At 41.0% G+C, this 25,800-nt stretch overlaps 1 protein-coding gene across 4 annotated transcripts in view; it reads left to right on the top strand.

Annotated features, from left to right (window-relative positions):
- Positions 1 to 25,344, top strand: part of LOC122541370 (zinc-binding protein A33-like) — a 38,589-nt gene extending 13,245 nt beyond the window's left edge. For 2 of the 4 annotated variants that reach the window (XM_043678076.2, XM_043678075.2), the window contains exons 3-7: positions 3,759 to 3,854; positions 7,316 to 7,549; positions 10,841 to 10,863; positions 13,804 to 13,919; positions 23,115 to 25,342. In XM_043678076.2, the coding sequence (XP_043534011.2) occupies positions 3,759 to 3,854; positions 7,316 to 7,549; positions 10,841 to 10,863; positions 13,804 to 13,919; positions 23,115 to 23,659 (1,014 nt within the window). In that variant the 3' untranslated portion in view covers positions 23,660 to 25,342. Of the gene's footprint in view, positions 1 to 689; positions 979 to 3,758; positions 3,855 to 7,315; positions 7,550 to 10,840; positions 10,864 to 13,803; positions 13,920 to 23,114 lie in introns of all 4 variants that reach the window. The other 2 variants (XM_043678079.2, XM_087979420.1) reach the window with 2 other exon arrangements.
- The last annotated feature ends 456 nt before the right edge of the window (positions 25,345 to 25,800 follow it).

Raw genomic sequence — 25,800 nt, 5'->3', positions numbered from 1 at the left:
ATATTAATGAGGAATTATGCTGTCTGTTTGGAATCCGCCGCCAACATCATTGTGCTTATCGCCCACAGGCTGCAGAGCTCGTGAAGCATTGTAACCAGACTCTGAAAAGTAAACTTGCCAAGTTGACTTCTGAGACAGGTCTTTCCTGGGCTAGGCTATTACCATTGGCGCTGTTTCACCTACAGTGCACTTCTCTGGATAAACTCGCTAATCCCCAGCCGAAATCGTCTACGGTCAAGTTTTCTGCATAACTTGGACTGATGCCACCTCCCCTATTCACTTCCACCACATGATTGAGGACATGTCCTCCTATGCTGTCTTTGTGACTAAAATTTTGTGAGGTCTTCACTCCCAAGTCCTTGCTGCTCATGAGAAGCTCCCCTCCCTTGAAAGTGTTCTGATTATTGAACCAGGCTCTTTCGTTCTCATGAAGAATTGGACACGCCGTAGCCTCCAAAGTCGATGGGCAGGACCTTTTCAGGTCCTCCTCACCACCACGACTGCTGTTAAGGTTGCCAGGCACTCGGCCTGCGTTCACCTCCATCACTGCAAGGTCATCGCATGAGCCCCTTGCAAGGGGGGAGATGATGGAGATGGAGACAATGGGGAACTAAGAGAAGAATCTGAATCAAACCCGACTACTAAGATATAGCTTCATCTTTCGATTAGTAATTCTTCTTCTGTTTTAGATATCCCAATCCTTGATCCAGAAATGACCATTATGATGAAGATCGAACTTACCCTGCTAAATGGACTTGCCGTCGCCGGCATTGGTGCTCAAGAAGGGACTGTTTACCCGTGTGATCCTGAACAACCAGAGACTGTACCATTTATGCTGAAAAGATGTTCTTGTGTGCCGAGAGACTGATTCCTTTGCATGGAATGTTACCAAGAATAACTGTCGCAATGGTCAACTGCATCAAGAAGATCGGACAGTTCATCTACAGAACAAGTCTCAATCGCCTTTACTCTGTCAAGGTGTGGTGTGGTAGTTTGATTTTAGTTGTGCTATGGGCAACCCTGGTAAACCTTGCCCCTATTCAAAGAGGTCTAAATCTGCACGTCGCAAAAGAGAAAAGGGGAAATGTGATCTTTCACTAACAATTTGTTTCTTCAAAGTCACAATAAAACAATTAGCCAGGATGAAGTGGTCTGTTACGCCTTCACATCAGCAAAAGACTCTCTGACCCCTTTCCCCCTCCCAAATCCCAACAACGGAGTATGGAATGCTTCTAAGGCGTTTACCGGATGTAATTTTTTTTTTCTGACTATTACTTATCCCAACCTGCTAGTTGCTTGTGGACCTCCTCTAATAAGTCCGGGGTAGCCTATCCAAATTGTTGCTGCAGTAAGGGATGGGGGTGCACTTACATGAATGTGACTAAGACCATGTACTATGATGAATTGTACCAACCGCTACTGCTCTCCTGTGGGACCTCTCATCTCGTGCACATGCCTGCTGGAGAAGTGTGTCTCTGTTATTGCTGGTATTCAAATCCTTTGTGGAATGGGTAATGGCACCTACCTTCACTATGAGACCCCTAATGGCACTTCCATCTTCCCAGTTGTGGGATGGAAGGAACCAATCTGAGTCAATAACCGCATCTCTTACCGAAAGACCCACATTTTCTCTTGAGCAGCTTCCACCCTAAGTGCTCAGGGCAACCATACTTTGTGGCCATGGACTACCCATATGTTCGGGGTAGTCACAAAGACAGGCCTGCTTCTTGGGGAGCTCCCTCCATAATCTATACTAAACCTGGACATTATTTCTTCAGCCAAGGCAAAGCGACCAACGTCTTTGTCCTTGATGAAATAAGTACTCCCTGTGCTGTAGCTGTAGGGACACTTTTCCTGACTACTATTCCCTGTCCAATAACCTGGGAATGGTGTTGGGGTTTCCCTGCCAAACGTTCAGTTTCTACTGAATTCTGCGCGCATTGGAAGGGTGCTAAGGCTTTGGGCAGCACTAAAGATCACTCTGTGGGCTGTGCATTTCTTAGTACCTTTTCCTTAGGAGGATCTGCAGGAATTATTAGCCATCAAAATTGAAATTATCTTATTTGTGGTTTCATCCTCTTGGGCAACGAGACGGCCTCAGCCTTAGCTCTCAGATTTACGTCTATTTTCCCAGCAAAGCTGGTACACCCTCGACTGCCTACTTGCCAAAGAGAGTGGGGTTTGTGCCATAGTTAAAGACTATGATGGAGGTTACTGACCTCATTGCAGATACTACCAAGCATGTTGCTAACATTTGCACCTTCGTCAATCAAATGACAGAAGATCCTGGATGGGGAGATACAGGTTTTGGCTCATGGTACAACTCGTTGATAAATCTGGCCATGAATATTGGTATTATTTTAATTTGCCTCTTTGCTGGCATTGCTATTGTTAAATGTATTATTGCCAAGCTAATGGCTTCTGTTGACAACATCGGTTCCCCCGAGAAAATGCTTCTTCTCCATCCAGATGAAGATGGGGAGGAGCGATTGCCTACCCCTGCTCCCTCCCCGGAGGAGGTGGAAGTATGGCAGTCTCTAGTGTCCATTTGATTAGACTGATCTAATCTATGCCCTCCCATCCTATGGTGTGGTCATGGAATAACCAAAGGGGGGAGATGAGGATCTGAAAACTGAATACAGGCTGAGGTAACTAGTTGTTGTCAGGAACAAGCACTTAACACATGCTTTTCCTAACTTAGGTGGCAATAAAATGGCTTTTTAATGCAAATAATATGACAAAGTGACTTCGAGGCTGCAAATTGACGATTCTGCTAAAAGCTGCATCAGGCTTTTAACTCTGATCAAGTTGGATAATTGACTAAGCACAGTCTGCCTCAACAAAGATTAGCAGACAATGCTTCCTTTACAGCATAGAAATAATTAGACTAGGTAAGACATTACTGGCCATCATAATTGACCTTCAAGTGCAAGTACAAAAACTTGGTTCCTGAGACAAGAGTGGCTTGAGTGTTGGAAAACAAATTTGGTTGCCAGGAAAAATCATTGGGCTGAGTTGCTGTCAACGAAGCTATTTCATTATTTGATTGGTAATTGTCTGAATGTACTGTACAATTATGGCCTGTACCTTTCTTTAAGAAAAGTATAAAAATGTGTTTGTTTTAAGCCACGTGCGCAGCTTTTCTGAGCAACACAAAAGTGTTTAATCTCTGTTTCTGGACAATCTATGCCCAGCTGCATGAGGAGTAAAGTGTGAAGTCTTAAAGAACCAGACTGATTGCTATTGTTTATTGACCTGATTGTGGAACTTTGAGACCCCGCTGGAGATCGAGATTTTTACTTCATGATAGGAAAGGCTTGGAGGGATATAGGCCAGGAGCAGGCTGGTGGAATTAGTTTAGTTTAGAATTATGTTCGGCATGGACTGGTTGGAACAAAGGGTCAGTTCTATGCTGTATGACTCTGACCTTTACAAATTGAAAATTCCATAATTCCATGATCTTTATGAGGAAACAAATCACCTCATCTGTGCTTTAAATTGGCAATATTTTATATTTTGAACTTCCTGAATAGAAACATTGAAACATAGGAGCTGGAGTATGCCATTTATCCCATTGAACCCACTTTGCCGTGAAGCATAATAATGGCTGGAAAATGGAGCTGAATCCAAATGGTTATTACCCATAATTGTGATGAATGATGGAGCAGACTTAAGGAGCCTGCTCCGATTTCTTAATGTTATTCAGTTTGGTAATCTGGACAAACCTATCGTTATGAAACTCACTGTTTCTCTTGCAGGAAAGATTGGGACAGGCTATCAACTTCCTCCAGTCCCAAAAGGAGAAGGCCTGTCAAAGCCAAAGCCAAGAAGAGGCAAAGATTTGTAAATTACAGGTGAGTGTCATATGATTTGTCTCATCCACTGGCTTTCTCGGTAGAGGATGTCATGACGTTTGAACAAAGAACATAAATATTCGAGTAATGTCTTTGCCTAAAAGTTGTATCGTTACTGGGGCACTCTGGCATTTATTTAATTCATGAAATTCTCTTAATGTGCACATGTGTTTGAAGGTGATAAGACAAGTTTTTTTTTTAAAAAGAAGCATGTGGAATCCTTAGCTTTATAAGCAGAGTTATAAAGTGTAGCTTTGGATTAAAATTGAGAAGTCTGATTATTGTTCAAATACTGAAAAGTTGGAAATGGTGGAGTTCAAAAGCGCTTTAGGGATCCATGTCCATATTTTAATATTATCAAAAATGTACAAAAGTTGCCAGTGGAATATTGGCCTTTATATCTGAAAGGTTAGACTATAAATTTAGCTCGAGTTCTGCAAAGCAATAGTTAGGCCATAACTGGAGTGCTCTGTACAGTTCTGGACATCTCTGTTTAGAAAATATATATTGAATTTGAAAGGAGTGTAGTGTACATTCATCACAATGTTAGCAGGTTTCTGAGGATATGATTCATTGAGGTATTTAGGATTTTGATAATATGTTAGAGAGAAGGTCTTTCCGCTGGTGAAGTGGTTAGGACAACTGGGTATAAGTTTAAAATCAGACCAGGTTATTCAATGTAGAGCAACAACAAGTTGTATTTGTATGGTGTCCTGTATAAAAGTCCCCAGGTGCTTCACAGGGACATCACAATGCAAGATGTGATGTAGAGATAATGAAGCGGATGACTAAATGCTCAGTGAAAGGAGTAGATTTTAAGAAGCAACTGGAGAAGTTGAGAGATCAGATATATGGAGGGAATTCCAGACCCAGAATTAGAGTCCAGATATCTCAGGGTTGTGGAGCTGAAGACAATTATTGAGATAAGGAGTGCTAATGCCAGTGAGAGTTTAAAACCACAGATAATATTTTAAAATCAAGGTATCGCTTAATTTGGTACTAATGGAGTTTAGTGAACATTGTTGGTGGGACAATAGACTTAGTGCAACGGATAACATGAGTATCAGAGTTATAGGTGACCTCAGACTTACAGACGGCAGCATGTGGGAAGCTGAAAAAATGTGCTTTGGGATAATAAGGACCAGGAGTTACAAAGGTATGATTGTATGTTTCAACAGGACGTAAGCTGAGGCAGGTGTGATATGGGTGGAAATAGGTGGCCTCAGTGAACCTCTGTACTGGTAAATGGGAGTTCAAGTCGGAGTCAAATACAGCACTCAAAATTACAAGCAGACTGGTCTAGCACTAGACATTTGCCAGCAAAAAGAATAGAGTTAGCAGCAATGGAAGGGAAATTTGTAAAAAGGGTCAAACCTAGTCATAGAGATGTACAGGATGGAAAGAGACCCTTCGGTCCAACTTGGCCATGCCAACCAGATATCCCAATTCAATCTAGTCCCACCTTTCAGCACCTGGACCACATCCTCCAAACCCTTCCTATTCATATTCTCATCCAGATGCCTTTTAAATGTTGCAACTTTACTAGCCTTCACCACTTCCTCTGGCAGCTCATTCCATACACATACCACCCTCTGTGTGAAAAAGTTGCCCCTTAGATCTCTTTTATATCTTTCCCCTCTCACCCCAAACCTATGCCCTCAAGTTATGGACTACCTCACCCCTAATCAGTCCTTGCCCTTCCAAATACATGTGTATCCTGTCCCTTAGGATTCCCTCCAACAACTTGCCTGTTACCGATGTCAGGCTCACTGGTCTATAGTTCCCTGGCTTATCCTTACCATCTTTCTTAAACAGTGGTACGTTAGCCAACCTCCAGTCCTCTGGCACCTAATCTGTGACTATCGATGATACAAATATCTCAGTAAGAAGCCCAGCAATTACTTCCCTAGCTTCCCACAGAGTTCTAGGGTACATCTGATCAGGTTCTGGAGATTTATCCACTTTTCAAGACATCCAGCACTTCTTCCTCTGTGTAATATGGACATTTTTCAAGATGTCACCATCTATTTCCCTGCATTCTATATCTTCCATGTCCTTTTTCACAGTAAGCTCTGTTGCAAACTTAATGGGCTTTGGTCTTCTCAATATTTAATACATGGATATTTCTATTTATCCAGACTGATAATTTACAGACAGTAGAAAAATCAAGAGAAGTGATAATGAGGTAGAGCCAAATGTTATCTGAATGCGGGTGAAATCTGGGATTATGTTTCTGTATGAATTTACCCAAGGTGTCGCATGAGGATTAGGCGGAGAACAAGGATAGCTCTGATGAAGCTCAAGACTCAAAATGTAGCTTATTTTCTCTCCATGGAGGCTTCCTGACCTGCTGTAATCTCCAGCACTTTTTGTTTTCAATCAAGGATAAATCCTCATCAGGATACCAGAGATAACAGTGCAGGAACAGAAAGAGAAGCCATCGCAAGTTGTATTCTAGCTATGATCAGGTAGATGAGCATGGAACCAGTCAAATATAGTCCTCCCCAGCTGTCCGAGTTGAAAATGATGGTGTGGTCAACAGTATCAGTGGCTGCAGACATGAAGGATAGTTTGTTTTTGTTAGACTTGGCTGAAAAGGAAAGCTGATTTGATGGAGTTCTGGAAATAACAACATATTCAAGGAGATCTGAAATGAAACCGCAGTTGCAAATGGAGTGATAGTTTACTCATGAACTGGGACAGGATTATTGCTTTATTTAAGGAGTGGGTGCTTACAGCAGATTTGAGGGAATGATAGACAGTACCTGAGGAGAGAGAACTGTTAACAATACTAATTAATGTTGGAGCCAGGATAAAGTTCTAATGAGTAGAGATTGGAGACAAACTGAAGAAGGATCAAAGTTAAGAAGTGAGAGGAGCCTCCAAGGACAGTTGGCCTAGTGTGTTCCTGGGAATGGAAGGAGTGGCAGATTCAGCTGTTCAGATGGTCTCAGTCTTATTGACAGAAATTTGTGAGCTTCTATCCTTTGTTATTGGAGGTGAGGATGGAGAGGACAAGGATGAGATACTGTCTACAATGAAGAGCAGAGGCTAGGGATTTTCTTTGTATTGTTGGATGATCCTGGAACAGTGAACAAAGCTGAGAGCTGAACAGGGGGAATGCCTAGGGTGAAGGGGGAGTCATGGTTTTGTTTTGAAACAGTGCCATCAGAGGTAAAAATGAAGGTATGATTGATTAAATCAGCAGATCAGCATTTCTTGGTAAAAGTGCCAGTCACAAGACTGGTAACGTCTCATCTCCACAGAGCACTGACCAGGGACTGCCTTTACCTCTGATGTTAGGTCTCCTCGGAATGTATGCTTAACTCCTTTGTCCAATGCTTGTTTTTATTAGTTAGCTGCAAGCCTTAGCCAACCAAATTAGACATGCAGCTGTATCTCCAACTACTCAGAAAATAATAACTTATATTGATAGACTTTACTGGATAATTTTCACCCAGGAGCAAGGCAAACTGCTGAAGGAGCAGGTTGATGCCGATCTGTTCGCCATCTATCAATTTTTGGATGAAAAGAAACAAGAACTGCAATCAAAGATTGAGCAGCAAGTGTGCCAAATCATTGAACCCTTGCAAGAAAACGTGCAGAAGATCCAAAGGGAAATGTCCTCAATTGAGCAAATCATTCTGGATGTCCAGTTGCAACTAAGTTTCAAGGAACCTCTAGAGCTTCTCCAGGTGAGAAGGCAATCTGTGGGAAACATGAAACAAATGTATCCTTCACCTTTTGCTCCTTTCACCTGTGTTCTTTGCTCAGTACTTCAGAAGCTTTGAGGAAAATGTTAATAGATGAAAAACTGAACAATTTTGCATTTATATAGCAGCATTCCTGACACAACATCCATATCATTTATATTTTGGAGTGCAGTCACTGTTGTAATTGCAGACAAGATGCAACTATTTTGCACACAACAAGCTCCTATAACCAGCAGTCTGGTGGTGTTCAAGTGAGATTGAAGGATAAATAATAACCAGGGCAACAAAGGCAATGGGATATTTTACATTCACCTCATGAGGAAGATAAGACCTTGGGCTACTATCTCACCTGTAGCAGTGAAGGACCATCTTTTTTTTTGTTGTTGTTGGGATTTATGGAATTGTCAGATGTTGGTTGGTCACGTGTCAGATTTGAACCAATGCCACCTTGATTTGGAAGCTCATGGGTTTCCTGCTTATCCAAGGGTGACTTGAGAACTTGAGATTGGAACAGCTCGAGAACATATAATTCTTTGAGACGGTTCCATGTTCATTGGCTAATCTTGGACTTCAGCCCGCTGCCCATATTGGATGATTCTCTGAGAGATCAAATGAATAAGTCTTATCTCAATCTTAAGTATCTTCAATTATAGCTTATCAATGCCTTACAGTATGGGGAATTCCAAAGATTGATAATCTTTTGAGTGAAGAAATTTCTTCTCATCATTATGCTTCCTAGAAACAACAAAACAACCATTGCGTTTACCCTGTCACCCTCACCCCCAAACTTTCCATAATCTTTATGAACACCAAAGAATATAGATCCAATTTACACAGCTTGTAATCAGATGACAATACTTTTATCCTAGGTGCCATTCTAGTGAACTTCTATTGTACTGCCTCTAGTGTAGCTATACCCTTTACTAAATATGTGGACCAAAACTGCATTGTATTTGGTGTGATTTCACCAAAGTCCTCTTCAATTGCAGCAAGACTCAAATCACTGTGCAATAATGGCCACAGGCCAACTACTTTGCTTGTTGTTCCTGCATGTTAACTTACTTTCTCTGCAAGAGTTCACCTCCGTCTTTGAACACCAATATTCAGAAGTTTCACATTGTTTAAAAATATTCTGCTTTTCCATTCTTATGACCAAAGTGAATAACATCATACTTCCATTAACTTCAGTGTTGCCTTGTCCATTCACTTAACTGTTCTTTGCATCCACTTTATATTCTCCTCAGTGTTGCATTTCCACTTAACTTTGTCTTGTCAGTAAATTTAGATACATTATTCTGTCTCATTAGTACAGACTGTAAAAGAGTCTGTAGCTGAGGTTCCAGCACTGATCCTGGCAGCAAGTTAAGCCTATCAAGTGCAGTCACTTGAAAATGCCCATTTATCCCTATTTTCTGCTTCTTGTCCACAAACCAATTCTCTATACCAGTACATCGCCAAAGTCCATGAACCTTATCTAGTGTAACATCTTCTTGATTGCCTTTGGGAAGTCCAAGTACACTAAAATTACTGGATCCCTTTGACCTACCCTCCTAGTTACATCCTCAAAGTACCCTCATAAATGTCACACAGGATTTCCCTTTTGTAAAACCTTGTTAGTTTATCTTAATCATATTATGGTTTACTAAATGCATTGTTAAGACTTGTAACAGGTAGCAGACCTGTTAAAGGTCTGTGGTTCCCTATTGCCTCTCTCCCTTCTCTCTCGAATCGTGATATAATGTTTGCTAAGTCTAATCTGTCACTGTTCCTCAAATTGGGGAATTTTGGTAAGTCATGGCTAGCCCATTCTATTAGATATGCAGCTTCATTTCATTTCAGAGTGTTAAGCTGTAAGCTATTTATGTCCTGGAATGATATTAAATATCCTAATCATCATAATGCTTTAGCACCAATGTATCCAACCTATTTTTTAAAACAAAAGGTAGAGAGAAAATAGAATTATAGACTGGTTTGCCTGCCAGCAGTGGGGAAATGCGAGGGTCCATTATAAAATAGCAGAGCGTTTGGAAAACAGTGACAGGATCAGAGAGGCAACATGAGTTCATGAAAAAGAAATAATGCTTGACAAACCTACGAGAAGCTTTCAAAAAATGTAACTAGTAGAATTGATAAGGGGAGCCAATTAACTTGCTTTACTTGGACTTTCAGAAAGCTTTTAATAAGATCGCACATTAGAGATTAGGATGTAATGTTAAAATGCATGGGCTTGGGGATAGTGTACTGACATAGAAAGACAGCTGCTTGGCAGACAAGAAGCAAGGAGCAGGAACAAATGGGTTCTTTTATCCCCTGCATGACAGGCAGTGACTAGTGGAGTACCAAAGGGATCAGAGCTTGGGGAAGGTGCTAACATATCTGTATTAATCTTCGTGTTAGGTCTAAACTATTTAGGTCTATTTGTGATTCTCCATACATTCAGATATGCTGTTCTCATCAGTGCTGCGGTGGTTTACCAATTAAAAAGAAATCAGTGAATTTCTGTTTGTTATTTCAAGTGTATCATCTGGTAATTCCTCAGAATGAGGATTGGGATTGCTAATATATGTGGAGCCTTTTAACGTCAGGAGGATAATGCAGCACAGCGACCATTATGTTCTGGCTGACCAGGAAATGTTCCTACTCATTCTGGGTGCAAAAATGATTTACGAGGATGTTACAGAGACTGAATAGGCTTGGACTTATTTTTGCCTCGAGTGTAGGAGGCTGAGAGGTGATCTTATAGATGTTTATAAAATTATGAGGGGTATAGGTAGAGTGAATAGCAATGGTCTTTTCCCCACGATAGGGGAGACCAAAACTAAAGGAGAGAGGTTTAAGGTGAGAGGGGAAAGATTTAAAAGGGAGGGTGGTGTGTGTATGTGTAACAAGCTAACCGAGGAAATGGCAGAGGTGGGTACATTTACAGTATTTAAAGGACTTTTGGACAGGTATGTGAATAGTAAAATTTTAGAGGGACATGGGCCAAGGCTGGCAAACTGATTAATTCAGTTTAGGAAACCTGGTCAGCATGGACAAGTTAAACCAAAGGGTCTGTTTCCATGCTGGCTATCACTATGACTCCATACAAGGATTCTTCCAAACAGCTAGTATATTACATCAAAAACCTCATGTTGTGCTAACCAAGTCTGATTAATGAACTTTCACTGCATGTTCTTTGTGGATAATTTTATTATACAGACAATTCTTTCTCGTAACTGTCAAATGTGAAAATTATAACCTTCTATTTTGTTTTGGTTTTTCACTTTTCTTTAGGATATCAAACTGCTGCTGGACAGGTACGTGTCTGAAGTTCTTTCTAAATATATGCTCCCGAGTTCCCACTGCTGATCTGACTGGATATGTACACAGCCTAACCCACACAGATATCACACTCCCATGTTTAATACTAAATGTCTTCTGAGTTAGTTGGGCTTGACTGGAATTATGTCCAGTGCTATAGTTTACTGTCATGGCCAATGGAGTTTGGAGAAGGATAACCATAGAATAGAATCATAGAAATTCTACAGTGTGGAAAGAGGCCATTCAACCCATCGAGTCTACAGCTGACCTTTCAAAGAATATCTCTCCCAGACCCAAATCCCTGCCTTATCACCATAATCCACATTTTACCACGGCTAATCCACCTAACCGACGTAACTCTGGACAATATGGGGCAATTTAGCATGGCTAATCCACCAACGTGCACATCTTTGGACTGCGGGAGGAAACTGAACCACCCAGTCAAAACTCACACAAGCACAGAGGACGTGCAAACTCCACACAGACAGTCGCCTGAGGCTAGAATCACCCCTGGGTCATTGGCACTCTGAGGTCACAGCGCTAGCCAGAGTCCCCTTGGCTGCAAAGCACACTTGGTGTCAGTCATAGTTTAATTGGTATTCAGGCTTTCTACCACAAGTTCATAGATTTGAATCAGATTCCAGTGACTGAGCACAAAATCCAGACTACAGTGCACTTCTTTAGGAAGGCTTGACTGTGAAGAGTTGCTATCTATTGCAAAATGCAATATTGAGGCACCGGTCTGCCCCTTCAAGTGGATGTAAAAGATTGCATGGCAACATTTTGAAGAACAGAAGACTTTTCCAACACACCTCCCTTAACCAACATCTAAGATTATCTGGTCATTATCGTAGCCTTGCTGTACAAAATTAATTGTACTTTTTCAAGATACAGTAGCAACTGATGTGATATGATTTGCACATGCCTTTTAGAGGATAGATCCTAACCTTTTAGAATATGTGATCATTGTATATATCCTGCTACAATGCTTGGAATTTATGTTGCCCAAAATTCATGTCCATGAGATTTCCTTGCAGACTGGGGAGAGCTCTGCAGTTTTTGATGTGTTAGGTAGATGGCTTTAAGTATCATAAGTGAGCATGGAAATTCCTGGCATAAAGGCACGTTACAATAATACTTTTGTGTTTTGAGAAACAGGCACTATAATCTTGGTGTTGCACAAATTAGGGTTTTTGTCAGATCATTTGTGTCACATGATTTGTTTCCACTACAGAACTTCTTTCCAGCTACATACTGGCTGGATGCCAAATACAATTGCCAAGGATTTCAATTCTCTATTTGATTGGCTTGGGCAGCTGACAAACACCTGGAGGGAAAAGCAATAGATTTCCTCTTCTGGAGAAGTCATGCTCTAAGTCTTTTTCAAGATGTGTCAGTTGCTTCAGTTAAAGACATTTCAATGTCATTTTAAAAAAACTAGATCCTCCTGCCAACAAAAAAATTTAGATTAGAAGTTCATAAATAACTGAGAGGCTTTCCGGGCACTATTGAAAGTAAGAGTATTAGAAATACTGAGGCAGAGTTGCAGATCATTTTATCTTGTAGAATGGCCATTGCGTTGACACCTTTAGCTTACCAGGATCAGGAAAAATGTTTGTATCGGAATTGTTGGATCCAAAAAGTTAATTTGTGGAGTATTGGTGTTCCGTTTCAAACTACTAAACATCAAATTTTCTCTGCATGCAGCTTCTATCAGAAGGTATAAATTTCTGTCATGCTCCACTTTGTGCCTGTGATGGCGATGCTGTCTTCTTTGCAAAAGCATCCTGGTATCTTGCACACCATCAAGTCTATATATTGTTGAAAAATATCCTTTATGAGCAATATCTCACGAAGGGAGTATGGAGTATTGTTAGTTCCTAAGAAGGATCTCTCTGTCCCAACCAATGCCCAAAGTACGGGTTTGCTGAAGAATTTGGCAATCATAAATTTGGGATTGAGATTCTAAAGTGTGGAATTTTCTGAGCGCATTGTGCTACAGCCAGATTTACATGCCTTAGTTCTAAACAAATTCAAAAATAACCAGCTGCCTTCATTGACAATCATGTTGGTGCTACATTAGTCCTTTTAACCGAATCATCTCTTTCTATCTTGTTCAGTTTGGCATTCATCTTGTGTGGGATGTGAATGGACACTTATGTAGTGGACCAATATATGGATTAGCATCTTCACCGAGATACAATATTGCATCACCCTTGAAATCTCTAATCACTTAACTTATTTGAGTATATTGAAACAAAGTTAGCTGCTCAGGATATTAGTTGTTCTTATATTGTGTTGGTTTCTTCCTTGAACTGTGGGCACCATGGTGGTAACCAGCATTTGATCTTACTCCTCACCAACTACTCAAAGTCATGGGATGATTTCATCATATCCTGTGCACATGGCAATATTAGCAAAAGTTTAACCTACACCCTTTAAAGAGGCATATTGCATCAAAACTGCAATGGTACTTCAAAACAAGGAGTACGTTTTTAGCTGTAAAACACCTTTAAAATGTTCTGTGACTAATTTGTTTTCTTAAACTGGGAACAATTTCAGACTTGGCCTGGTTTGCCTTGACAACATGGCCACAAGCTTGTATGAAAAGAGTGGCAACTTTGACACTGTGCTCACGGGCTGCCTGTCTCTTCCAACTTGAGATGAGAAATTTGGGGGAAACAAACACAGAATTCTGGAAAAGCTCACTCCCTCTAAAGTGTCATACCTGATTCGAAACATTCGAAACATCCATGGAGAGAAACTCTATTTCCCTCCATGGATGTTGCCGGACTTGCTGAATTTCTCCAGCATTTTGTGTTTGTATCGTATTTCTAGAGTCCGCAGTATTTGCTTTTACCGGAGAAATTTGGAAGGTTTTGTTTTTGTAAAGCATTAGGTTATTGTAACATTCTTGTGAAGTTGCTCTATTCCAGGTGTAGACAGGAGCATGTCAAACCAGTAGATGAACCCACTGAGCTGCGTACCAACTCTGTCATCACACCTTTCCGCTACGTTAAAATCTGGGATAAACTTAAAGCATTAGTACCAGGTACGTGATCAACCAGTCTCTTGCATGCAGACACAGTGCTGTAAATGAATTTATTACACAGTGGATATAGCAGCCTATGGCTCAGTGTCAGAAGCTTGTAGGTGCAAGCCCACTCCTGAGACTTGAGTGTAAAGTCTAATATAAGCAGCTGTGCAATACTGAGGCAGTGCTAGATTATTAGAGGCACAGTCTTTCGGATGAGTCGCTAAATCAAAGTCCTTTTTTTTTTGCCCTTGTGGTTGTAAAAGATTCATGGTGATATTTGGGAAAGAAGCAGGTGAGTTCTTCGGGTTCTGTTATCAAATATTTCATCCTCAATCAAAGACATTCGCAGATTATCTGGTCAGTAATCTTTTACTGTTTGTGGGATCTGGCTGTGTACAATAGAATTGTTTGAGTATGTCATATGTGCTGAATGAACTTTGAATTAACGAACAATGGAGGTCTCTTAAAAACTGAGTCTGGCCCAATGCTCAGAGAAGGACTCCTAAAAGATGGAAAGTCAGTGAGTAGGGTTTTGCCTTTTGAAATAGGAAATGTAAATTGGGTAATTTCTGAAATCCCATTCCTGGTTCAACATACATACTCATTATTTTCACTGCACAGTTTATCGGCAGGCTTAAGTAAGTGTTTCTGACTCATCAAACAGACTAAGATGGGTACAAAGGAGAGGATGATTAGAAAACATGGTTCCTTCTACTGGAACACTGGAACTGTTCTGTACCTGATTGTTAGGCTTCTAGCCCTAACCTCATGTACCGTTCCCGTTTCGGTACCCTACATGCCTCCGCTGTTCTCCTCAGTCTACATATTTGGTATGGAGAAAGTGAGGACTGCAGATGCTGGAGATCAGAGCTGAAAATGGGTTGCTGGAAAAGCGCAGCAGGTCAGGCAGCATCCAAGGAGCAGGAGAATCGGCGTTTTGGGCATGATCTCCTGAAGAAGGGTTCATGCCCAAAACGTCGATTCTCCTGCTCCTTGGATTCTGCCTGACCTGCTGCGCTTTTCCAGCAACACATTTTCAGCTACATATTTGGTATGTCCATTGCATACCCCTTCATATTTCTCCACAGAGACTAATCTAAAGCCCTGGCAGGAAACTGGTAATAAAACTGAAAAGTCTTTGAAATGCTTGTGTAACTGTTAGAAAAATAAACATCCATTCAGCCTCCACTTGTAATATATCTTGGAGCTCATAAACCAGTCAAGGACTCACCCTAGCCATTCAGATTCCTTTTAAAACTGTGACCATTTAAGTAGTCATAAATCTGTTTTTAAAAAAACTAGCTGAAAATGTGTTGCTGGAAAAGCGCAGCAGGTCAGGCAGCATCCAAGGAACAGGAGAATCGATGTTTCGGGCATAAGCCCTTCTTCAGGAATGAAGAAGGGCTTATGCCCAAAACGTCGATTCTCCTGTTCCTTGGATGCTGCCTGACCTGCTGCGCTTTTCCAGCAACACATTTTCAGCTCTGATCTCCAGCATCTGCAGCCCTCACTTTCTCCTTTTAAAAAAAACTGCTCCATTTCTACTTGACAAGAATATAATCCAATTAGAATTGACAATCAAACAAAGCTCAGCTTCTCCTGGATTGAATGTTTTCATGATTTTAGTTCTCACCCAAACATACATAATGTTTTGCATAAGCATGTCAATAAAACCTCTAGAGCTGAATATATTACAGTCTTAAGTAGACAAATCAAATGTTTGAACACTCAACCAAGGAAGTTTGCCATCTGTTCAGGTATTTCAATTCAATGAGTACATGGTAGTAATGTCACTGGACTAGTAATCCAGATCTCCTGGCTATTGTTCTGGGGTCAGAGGTATAAATCCCTTTAGGCAGATTGTGAAATTTGTATTCAATATAATAACAACCATTTTTGATTAGTGGTTTAAAACAAATCAATTTGTTTCAGTAATGCTCTTTACAGAAAGAATTCTGCTGTCCTCGCCTGGGCTGGCCTCCATGTGATTGTCTCTTCTGGCCGGTTCAGGGTGGACAGTAAATGATGTCCTAGCCAGTGGTGCCCACGTTCCTTAAATGAATTCAAAAGTTTCGATGTAAACATCAAAGTACAGGGTCCAGATGACACACACAAATCTGAATGTCAACATTGGTACATACAGAAAAACTCTTTTTTGGATAAATTCTTCTTCTGAACACTTTTACAATCCCAATCAGTTTAATGGTTAAATACCATTAAAACAAAGCAATAATATTAATCACATCATTTTAAAAACAACTAACCAATTACAAAGCATCTGTTGACAGCAGTTTTCAAACAGAAGGTTTCCAGTTCCCGACTAGGCCTGCGCCATGGTTCTTGAGCCCTCTGGCTCCTTTGAGCTTCAGAACACAACCTGTCTCATTGAACATTTCAGATGTAATAACATTTGAAATAAGATACATTGTAAATGTATCTAATACATTGTAAAAAAACATACATTTCTCAAAGTAGTGGCTGGTGTTGAGATTTTTCTATCTCCCTGCAATTATATTCTGTGCTTTGATTAGATTAGATTAGATTACTTACAGTGTGGAAACAGGCCCTTCGGCCCAACAAGTCCACACCGACCCACCGAAGCGCAACCCATCCCCCTACGGATCACCTAATACTACGGGCAATTTAGCATGGCCAATTCACCGAACCTGCACATTTTTGGCCAATTCACCGAACCTGCACATTTTTGGAGGAAACCGGAGCACCCGGAGGAAACCCACGCAGACACTGGGAGAATATGCAAACTCCACACAGTCAGTCGCCTGAGGAGGGAATTGAACCCAGGTCTCTGGCGCTGTGAGGCAGCAGTGCTAACCACAGTGCCACCGTACGATTGATAAATGCAAGTGTCAAGTATGCCTCTTAATTATCCTTTAAACCTGCTGCCTTCAGGGATCTGTGGACAAGCACCCAAAGAACCTTCCCATTCGATGAACTTCTTCGAGTCCTGCCATTCATTGAGTATTCTCTTGTCTTGTGACTTCACATTTATCAGGGTTAAGTTCCATCTGCCCTCTCATCTGACCAAGACATCTTTATCCTCCTATAACCCAGCCTTCTTCCTCAGTATGAATCACCCGGCCAATCTTCATGTCATAAATAAGCACACTTGTCATTCCCTCCACATTTACTTCCATATCCTCAATAATAAAGGGACCCTACATTGATCCCTTTGGTACACCAGTAGGCACTGATCACCAATCACAAACAGCTTTCTTACCATCACCCTCTCTCCAATTACTTTTGGATCCAATTACTTTCAAAGTTATCTGGATCCCATGTGTGTTTACCTTCTTTATAAGTCTATTGTTATGATACTGGGCAAACCCCTCTACTATAATTTAAACTGGCCACACAGAAAAGTTCACCCCGCGCCATATTCAGTTAAATTTCGAGTGGCAAAGAACTATCCCAAAAACCACTAATTTAAGAAAAAATTTAGCAATTTTATTTTAATCCAAAAGAGAACATTAAACAACAACTATTTATACTCCTTTCTCTTAATCAAACTTTCTCTGTAGATTTCTCTAGGTCAGCTTTGGTGTTCTGCGGCATAGATTTCTTATGGACAAGTACCTTTCAAAGAGCTATTCTGCTGGCTGTTATGTTGGTGCTTGGCAGCTCTTTGCTGTTCTTCCCCCTAACTGTGCAAAATGTCTGATATTATACCCCAAAACATCAGATCATTTCATTAGTTTGATGTCATCCAAAACAGTAAAATTCAAATTTGATTGAATTTTGTATCTGGGGTATAATTTAAACTGGCAAAATTTGAATTTGTTTTGTACCATGGCAGTGCAGCTCCAGCTATTTGTTTCAACCAAATGTTACATTTTAAAATTTTTCAGCATACTGTGCCTCTCTCGGTCCGTGCCAGCTTCCACTCTCTCTTAAAGGTACAGTACTCACCTACACCTTCATAAAACTACCATATTGAACTTTGTCAAAAGTTTTGCTGAAATCCATGTAAACTACATGAATTGCACTACCCTCATCTACACACCTGGTCACCTCCTCTCAAAACTCAGTTGGACTTGTTCGGCATGACCTCCCTCTAACAAAGCAGTGCTGATCAAACCTTGCCTCACCAAATGGAGATTAATTCAGAATTTTCTCCAATTAATGTAAGGCTCACTGCTCTGCTCTGTAATTCCCTGATTTATCTCTACCACCTTCTTTGAAAAGTGGAACAACTTTATCTGTCTTCCAATCAATTGGCAGCTCCCCATTGCCAGAATGATTAAAAATTTGGTGCAGAACCCCTGTAATTTCCCTCCTCATCTTCTACAGCTGCTTGGGATGGAACAAAAATTTGTCCATTTTTAAGCCAGCCAAAAACCCGAATACTTCGCTCCCGATACTAAGCTATTCAAGAATTTCATTGTCCATCTTCTGCATTTTCCTCCAAACTGAAAACAGATGTGAAGTAACTGTTTAACACCCTAGCATGATCCTAATGGGCCTTACTCTATGCATGTGTTTATACGTGCTATACCTGCACAATGATTGAGTATTATACAATGGACAATGAGTAAATAGAAGAAATTAAAAAAGGAGCAGAGTCAGCCATCTGGCCCTTCCAATCTGCTCCACCATTCAATAAAATCATGGCTCATCTCTTCGTGGACTCGGCTCCACTTAACGCTCACTCACCATAACCATGAATTCCTCAGCTGTTCAAAACTCTATCTTTGCCTTAAAACATTCAATGAGGTTGCCTCAACTGCTTCACTAGACAGGGAAATCTACAGATTCGCAACCATTTGGATGAAGACGTTCCTCCTCAACTCAGCTCTAAATCTGCTCCCTTTATTTCATAACTGTGTGCTCCCGGTTCTAGTTTTACCTGCCAGTGGAAACAACATCCCTGCTTCTGTCTTATCTATTCCCTTCATAATTTTACATGTTTCTATAAAATGTGCCCTCACTCTTTTAAATTCCAAAGTGTATAGTCCCTGTCCAGTCAATCTCTCCTTGTAATCCAGCCTTCTCAACTCCAGAATCAACCTAGTGAATCTTCTCTGCACTACCTTCAGTGTCAGTACATCCTTTCTCAAGTAAGGATCCAAAACTGTACACAATACTCCTCCTGTGGCCTCACTAGCATCTTTATGCAGCTGCAGCATAACCTCTGGTCAGGCAGCACCCATGGAAGGAGAGCAAGCTAACATTTTGAGTCTAGATAACTATTCATCAGAACTGAAGTGAAGTCTGCACAACTGCTGTCCCTCCACACTTCATTTCAGTTCTAATGAAGAGTCATCTCGACATGAAATGTTAGCTTCCCCTCTGCTTGGATGCTGCCTGGCCCGCTGTGATCTCCAGCATTTGTTGTTTTCAGTACAGATTCCAGCATCTGCAGTAATTTGATCCAAAACATAACCTCCCTATTTTTAAACACCATCCCTCTAGCAATAAAGGACAATATTCCATTGGCCTTCTTAATTACCTGCTGCGTATGCTAACCAATGTTTTGTGATTCATGCAGAAGGACAACCCACGTGTCTCTGCACAGCAGCATGCTGCAATTTTTCACCATTTAAATAATAGTCCATTTTACTGTTCTTCTTATCAAAATGAATGACCTCATATTGACCAACATTGTACTCCATCTGCCAGACCCTTGCCCACTCATTTAACATATCTATATCCCTCTGCAGATTTTGTGTCCTCTGCACACTTGGCTCTGCCAATCATCTTAGTGTCATCTGCAAACATTGCCACACTACACTTGGTCCCCAACTCTAAATCATCTTTGTAAATTGTAAACAATTTTGGTCCCAGCACTGATCCCTGAGGCATACCGTTAGCCATTGATCACCAACCCAAAAACACACATTTATTCCTTACTCTTTGTTTTCTATTAGTTAATGCCAGGCACCTTTATCTTATGCAGCAGCCTTTTGTGTGGTATCTTATCAGATACCTTCTGGAAATCTAACTATACCAGCTCCACTGGTTCCCTGTTGTCCACTGCACTTGTAAAGTCCTCTAAGAATTCCAGTAAATTAGTTTCGCGTGACCTGCCTTTCATTAATCCATACTGTGTCTGCCAAATGCGACAATTTCTACCCAGATTTCTCACTAGTTCTTCCCTGATGATAGATTTAAGCATTTTCCCTATTACAACGTTAAGTTAACAGACCTATAGTTACTTATCTTTTGTTTACTTTTTCAAGTACTGGAGTCACATTTGCTGTTTTCCGATCTGCTGGAACCACCCCAGAGTTGAGCAAATTTTGGTAAATTACCACTTGCTATTTCTCCTGCCATCCCTTTTTAGTACCCTGGGATGCATTCCATCAGGGCCAGGAGACTTTTCTACCTTTAGTTCCATTAGCTTGTCCAACACTACCTCTTTACTGATAATGATCTCTTATAGGTACTCATCTGCCATAGCCTGCTTGTCATCAATTAGTGGCATGTTATTTGTGTCTTCCACTGTGAAGACCGACACAGAATACCAGTTCAAGGCCTCAGCCGTTTCCTCATTTCCCACTATGACATCCACCTTCTCGTTTGATAAAGGACCAATGTTTACTTTAGCCACTCTTTTTTTCAACTTATATTTGTAGAAATCTTTACTATCTTTTTATATTCGGGGCCAGTTTGCTCTCATAATCTTTTACCTTGTTTCAAATACTGTGAACATTCAGGTGAAGTGTCGATATGCAAGTTTTTCTATCTTTAAAATCCTATCTCCTCCACCAGAAGAATCTTTCTTTTTAAACAAACATTCTCTCTTTTTCTGTCACTACCTAGTTTCCAGTCATCTCAGTGCTACACTGCCTATAAAGATTTCCCAGTCCTCTAGTTTCCCATTCACCTTTGCCACTTTGAATGTTTAACTTTCAATTTGATACCCTCATTTATTTCCATAGCCATCTATGGTTGATTATCCTTTTTCCTGCAATCCTTCCGTTTCATGTGTATATTCTTTTGATGAGCGCTGTAAAATGTTGCTTTGAAAGTCCTCCACTGTTCCTCAATTGACCCATCATATAGTCTTTGCTCCCAAACTACCTTAGCCAACTCCTTCCCCATCCTATTGTAGTCTCTTTTGTTTAAGCACAAGATACTGATACTGGCTTGAATTTTACCTTCTCACCCTCCATCTTTGAGCACTCCTTCCGAGAGGATCCCAAACTATGAGATCACTAATTATTCCTGGTACATTGCACAGGATCAGATCTAGGATGGTTTGTTCCCTCATAGGTTTCATTATACATACTGTTCGAGGAAACTGTTCGTGTATACATTCTATGAACCCCTCCTGAAGGCTGGCTTGACCGACTTGGTTTGAATACTCAATATGTAGATTAAAAGCCTCCATAATTGCCATTCCATATTTAGATGTATCAGTTATTTCTGTTTATTGTCTGCCCACTGTGATATTATTTGGTGGCCTATAGACTACACCTATCAGTGACTTTTTCCCCTTAATATTTCTAATTCATTGATTCAACCTTTTTCTCCATAGAATCATCTCCCACTACTGCCCGGATGTAATCCTTAAATATCAGAGCTACACCGCCTCCCCTTTCCTTCCTGTCTGTCCTTCGTGACCACGGTTCTGTCATGACTACCTAATTATGCCCAGTTGCAACAGTTTGTGCCATCAACTCGTTTACCTTGTTTCAAATACTGCAAACATTCAGATGAAGTGACGTTATGCAAATTTTTCTATCTTTAATATCCTATCTCCTCCACCGGAAAAATCCTTTTTAAACAAACATTCTCTCTTTTTCTGTCACTACTTAGTTTCCACTCATCTTAGTGCTATGCTGCACAGCTGCTTCTTGCTTTTTATTTAATATCCTGATTCTCTTTTTCCTTAACCCCTCACCCACTCTAGCTAACTGAGAGCCTCCCGTTAGGTTCTCATCCATCCCCCCGCCATGCTTGTTTAAAGTCCGCCCAATATTGATAGCAAACAGCCTGCAAGAATATTGGTCCCTTCACTGTTTGGATGAAGACCGTCCCTCTTAAATAATTTCTGCCTTCCCAGGAATGGTCTCAATTATTCAGAAATCTCAAGCCCTCCCTCCTACACCACTCCTCAGCTCTCATTTTTAAACGGCCTAATCTGCCAATCCTAGCCTCACTAGCATGTGCACAGGTAGTAATCCAGACATTACTACCTTTTGAGGTCCTGGCTTTCAATCTGGCTCCTAACTCCCTAACTTCAGCTTCAGGACCTCATCCTTCTTTTTAACTATGTTGTTGGAACCAGTGTCTACCACAACCACTGGCTGGTTCCCTTCCCACATCAACACCACCCACCCCAATTGCCCTGCAGCAGCTCAGTAACCTGCAGGACCCTTGCACTAAGGAGGCACCATACAATTCTGTTGGCAGTAGAGCATCTGCAGAAACACCTCTCCTTTGATGATTGAGTCTCCTATCACTGCAGTCCTCACTGCCTTTTTCTGTCCCGCTCTGTATAGCTGAATGACCCACCATGCTGTGGGTTTTGCTTTGGCTACAATTCCCTGAAGCATTATCCCCGTCGTCAGAACTCAACACTGCGTACTTGTCGGCTATTCGGATAGCCTTAGGGGACTCCTGCACTATCTGCCTCACCTTACAGCTGCATGCAATGATCACCCATTCTCTATCCTCCTGGACCTTTTTATGCTGTGGGGTGACCACAGTCTTGTACGTGCTATCAACTTAACTCTCATTCTCCTGGATGTTCCTCAGTGCCTCCAGACCTCGTTCAAGCTCCATAACCTGGCACTTGAGTTGGAGGTACTGACAGCACCTCCTGCACACATGTTGCTCATCGAGCAGTCAGTAATCAAGAACTCCCACATGTTACAGATGGAACATGCGGCTTGAAGGTACTGGCCTTCCACCTTTTTTACCCAAAAATTAGCCACTAAAAAAAAACTAAATGCAATTCTCACTAACACACACTAACAATTAACTAGAAACCATAATTCGACAGGTTATTTGATTAGAGTCAGAAAATTAAAGACTTATCCTTACCACTCAAATAGCCAGTCATTTAACAGGTTGGCTGTAATGTCTCGATTGAATCTCACGGTCACTCTCACCAGATGCTGATTAGCCCCTTACCGCTTCTCAGGTCTCTGCCGACTACTGCCGGCTCCAAGGTAAGACTAGCTGAACCTAAGAATGTGTCCAATCACTGAATGTCTCTTTTAACTAAGGATGTGTATCTTGCAGCCAGAGAATTTCTGAAACTGGATCCTAAGACAGCACATCCACGACTCATTCTGTCTGAGGATCTCATCAGTGTGATTGATGGTGAGAAACGTCGGGACTCTTCATTCGTGCCCCATCGCTTTAACCACTGGCTCTGTGTTCTGGCCAATGTTGGCTTCCTGTCAGGGCAGCACTACTGGGACGTATTGCTGGGCAACAATACCGCTTGTGTCATTGGGGTGGTCAGCGAAATTGCCGACCGGGCAATAACTAAACAGCTGACGCCACAAGATGGCTACTGGGTGATTGAAATGGTCAATGGGAACCTAGTCAATGTCAATGAGTCTGGTGCCAAGATCCTCCCCCTCCAACGCAAGCCCCGCATCATCCGTGTCTATCTGAATTATGAGAAGGGGCAGCTATCCTTTTATGATGCTGAAGACCTGTGTCCTATCTACACCATACAGGACAAGTTCACAGTGAAACTCTATCCTCTCTTCAACCCTCACAACCACAAGGAAGGGAATTCAGAGTCGCTGAGTATATGTAACGAGATGGAGTGCTGAATTAATTTGTTACCGAGGTGGAATTTTGACATTGTGGCGGCCTTTGAAGGGAAACTCTCTTGTCAATTTAAAACCTAAGGCAAATATATGAACTCGGATTGGTATTTTTTTTCCATAAGCTGGTGTCAGGCATTAAGTATTAAAGGTGCTGGTTGGAATGAAATGGACCCTGACTGGCTGGTTGGGAATTTTCACATTGGTGCTCCTGGTTCCTAGGAGGAACCAGGAGCACCTGTCGAATCTGCATTATCCATCTGTTACCTTTCCATTAATGATTTTAAATGTTATAACGAAGCTGGGGTTGAGGCAGGAAGAAAAGGGGCTGCTGAATTTCTACACTGGAACCAGTAACACAGCAGATATACAGAATTAACTCCCCTTGCACAGACGCTCGATGGATCCATCAATCACAACACAAGTTCTGGAATCCGGTGTGCATGTGGAATCCAGCATTGGCGCCATTCTTCTGTTGTGGGCACTTATTTCCATAACAAACACACCAGTACAGGGATTGTCCCTCCCACTTTATCCTCCTTGTAATTCCATGAGTGGAATATATCGATTAGAGGCTGGAATAAGCCATTTAGCTCTATTAGCATGGTCTGCCTCCTTCAATAAGATTGTGGCTTACCTGGTTGTGGCCCTCATTTCATAATGAACATTGAGTTATTTATGAATGTTACTGTAGCGACAGATATAAAAAGGCACAAGTCATCTTATCATGAAAGGATAATATAGCCAAATTTCTCTTAACAGTATTTTATTAAATAGTTAATAGCCATGCCATTGATGCTGAAAGGAACAGACTGAGGCAACATAATGGAGATTTTGATTTGTGGAAAAAACTTTAAATGTATTATGAGTAAATGCACAATGCAATCCTGGAGTGTAATAAATGTATTCTGAATGTTTCATAATTGTAGTTTGAGCTTTATTCTCCATTTTAATGAAGTTGTTTTCAATTGAATACACAGTCATCTTCTCAATCATGTTAACATTACTTGTACCTCTGGGCGAAAGTGAGAACTGCAGATGCTGGAGATCAGAGTCAAAAAGTATGGTACTGGATCAGCTGTGCTTTTACAGCATGACACTCTTCGATTACTAATACATTTGCAAGCCCAATATGTTTCAGCCTTTTCTGTTCATGAACAATGTCCAAAATTGGAGAATATGTCAATGTATTGACACTGACAGAAATATGGCTTATGATGATCCTAAGAATGGATTTCACGGAGTGAATAAAGAGGAACTATTTTACCTGGAGTTGTGTTAGCAACCAAAGGCTATGAATCTGATGCCTGAGCACTGCCCCAAGGTCATATCCAAGTCAAACCAAATAGTGAGGCATTGATTGGCAGGCACCAGTATGAAATGTTTTTGGAAAATGTCGCTGTGTCCCAAAAAAAAATCAGCTTGGGCAAGTCATTTTGAGATAAAGTGAGTGACTTCTAAAATCATAGTTATTATGTTTGGGGTGATTGGAAGGTTACATAATTAATGCTCACTTTTGTATCAGAACAGCAAACTTATAAGGACAAATAGTGCTGAATGACAAAGTGAAGAATTGTCCACAATGCAGTTCTTCACATCATGTGAGATGTTGTTAGGCGTAATAATATTTCGGAAATCTGGAACGGGGCAGAAAATTCTGTGGTAAGTGCATAATGGACACCATTGTTAATGTGACATTCATTCTGCATTTTGAATAAAGAATACCATAAATTGTGAATTGTTTCATGTTCGGGGATGATTTAACCTTGTGAAAACAGCGTCATATTGAAGACTCCGTGAAATTCACAATGGCTGCATTTGCAAAATAACCATTGAACTCCATTGCAAGTTGAAACCAGTGATCAAAAGTAGATACATTTTTAACACCATGATAAAATTACTAGTTTAGATTCTCTTTACTTCAATTTGTGAGTTGGAGATAAGAACTTTCAACGTTTCAAGTGATACATTAGTGTGGATAGGGAACTGGGTAATTAACAGGACATAAGATAAATGGTAAAATACTGAAGTGTCACAGTGATTGTGGTAAAGCAGAATATTGTCGAAATGAAGAGAATCACAGAATACCACAGCATGCAGAGGGATCGGAAGGCTTGTGGCAGTTGCCTTGGAAGCTGCCAACTTCT

The sequence above is a fragment of the Chiloscyllium plagiosum genome, unplaced genomic scaffold (genome assembly GCF_037043375.1).
Source record: "Chiloscyllium plagiosum isolate Xiang-an unplaced genomic scaffold, Cpla_swu_hap1 HiC_scaffold_35, whole genome shotgun sequence".
Taxonomy (NCBI): domain Eukaryota; kingdom Metazoa; phylum Chordata; class Chondrichthyes; order Orectolobiformes; family Hemiscylliidae; genus Chiloscyllium; species Chiloscyllium plagiosum.
Note: the sequence above shows the minus strand (reverse complement) of the source record. Positions and strands in the feature narration are given on the sequence as shown.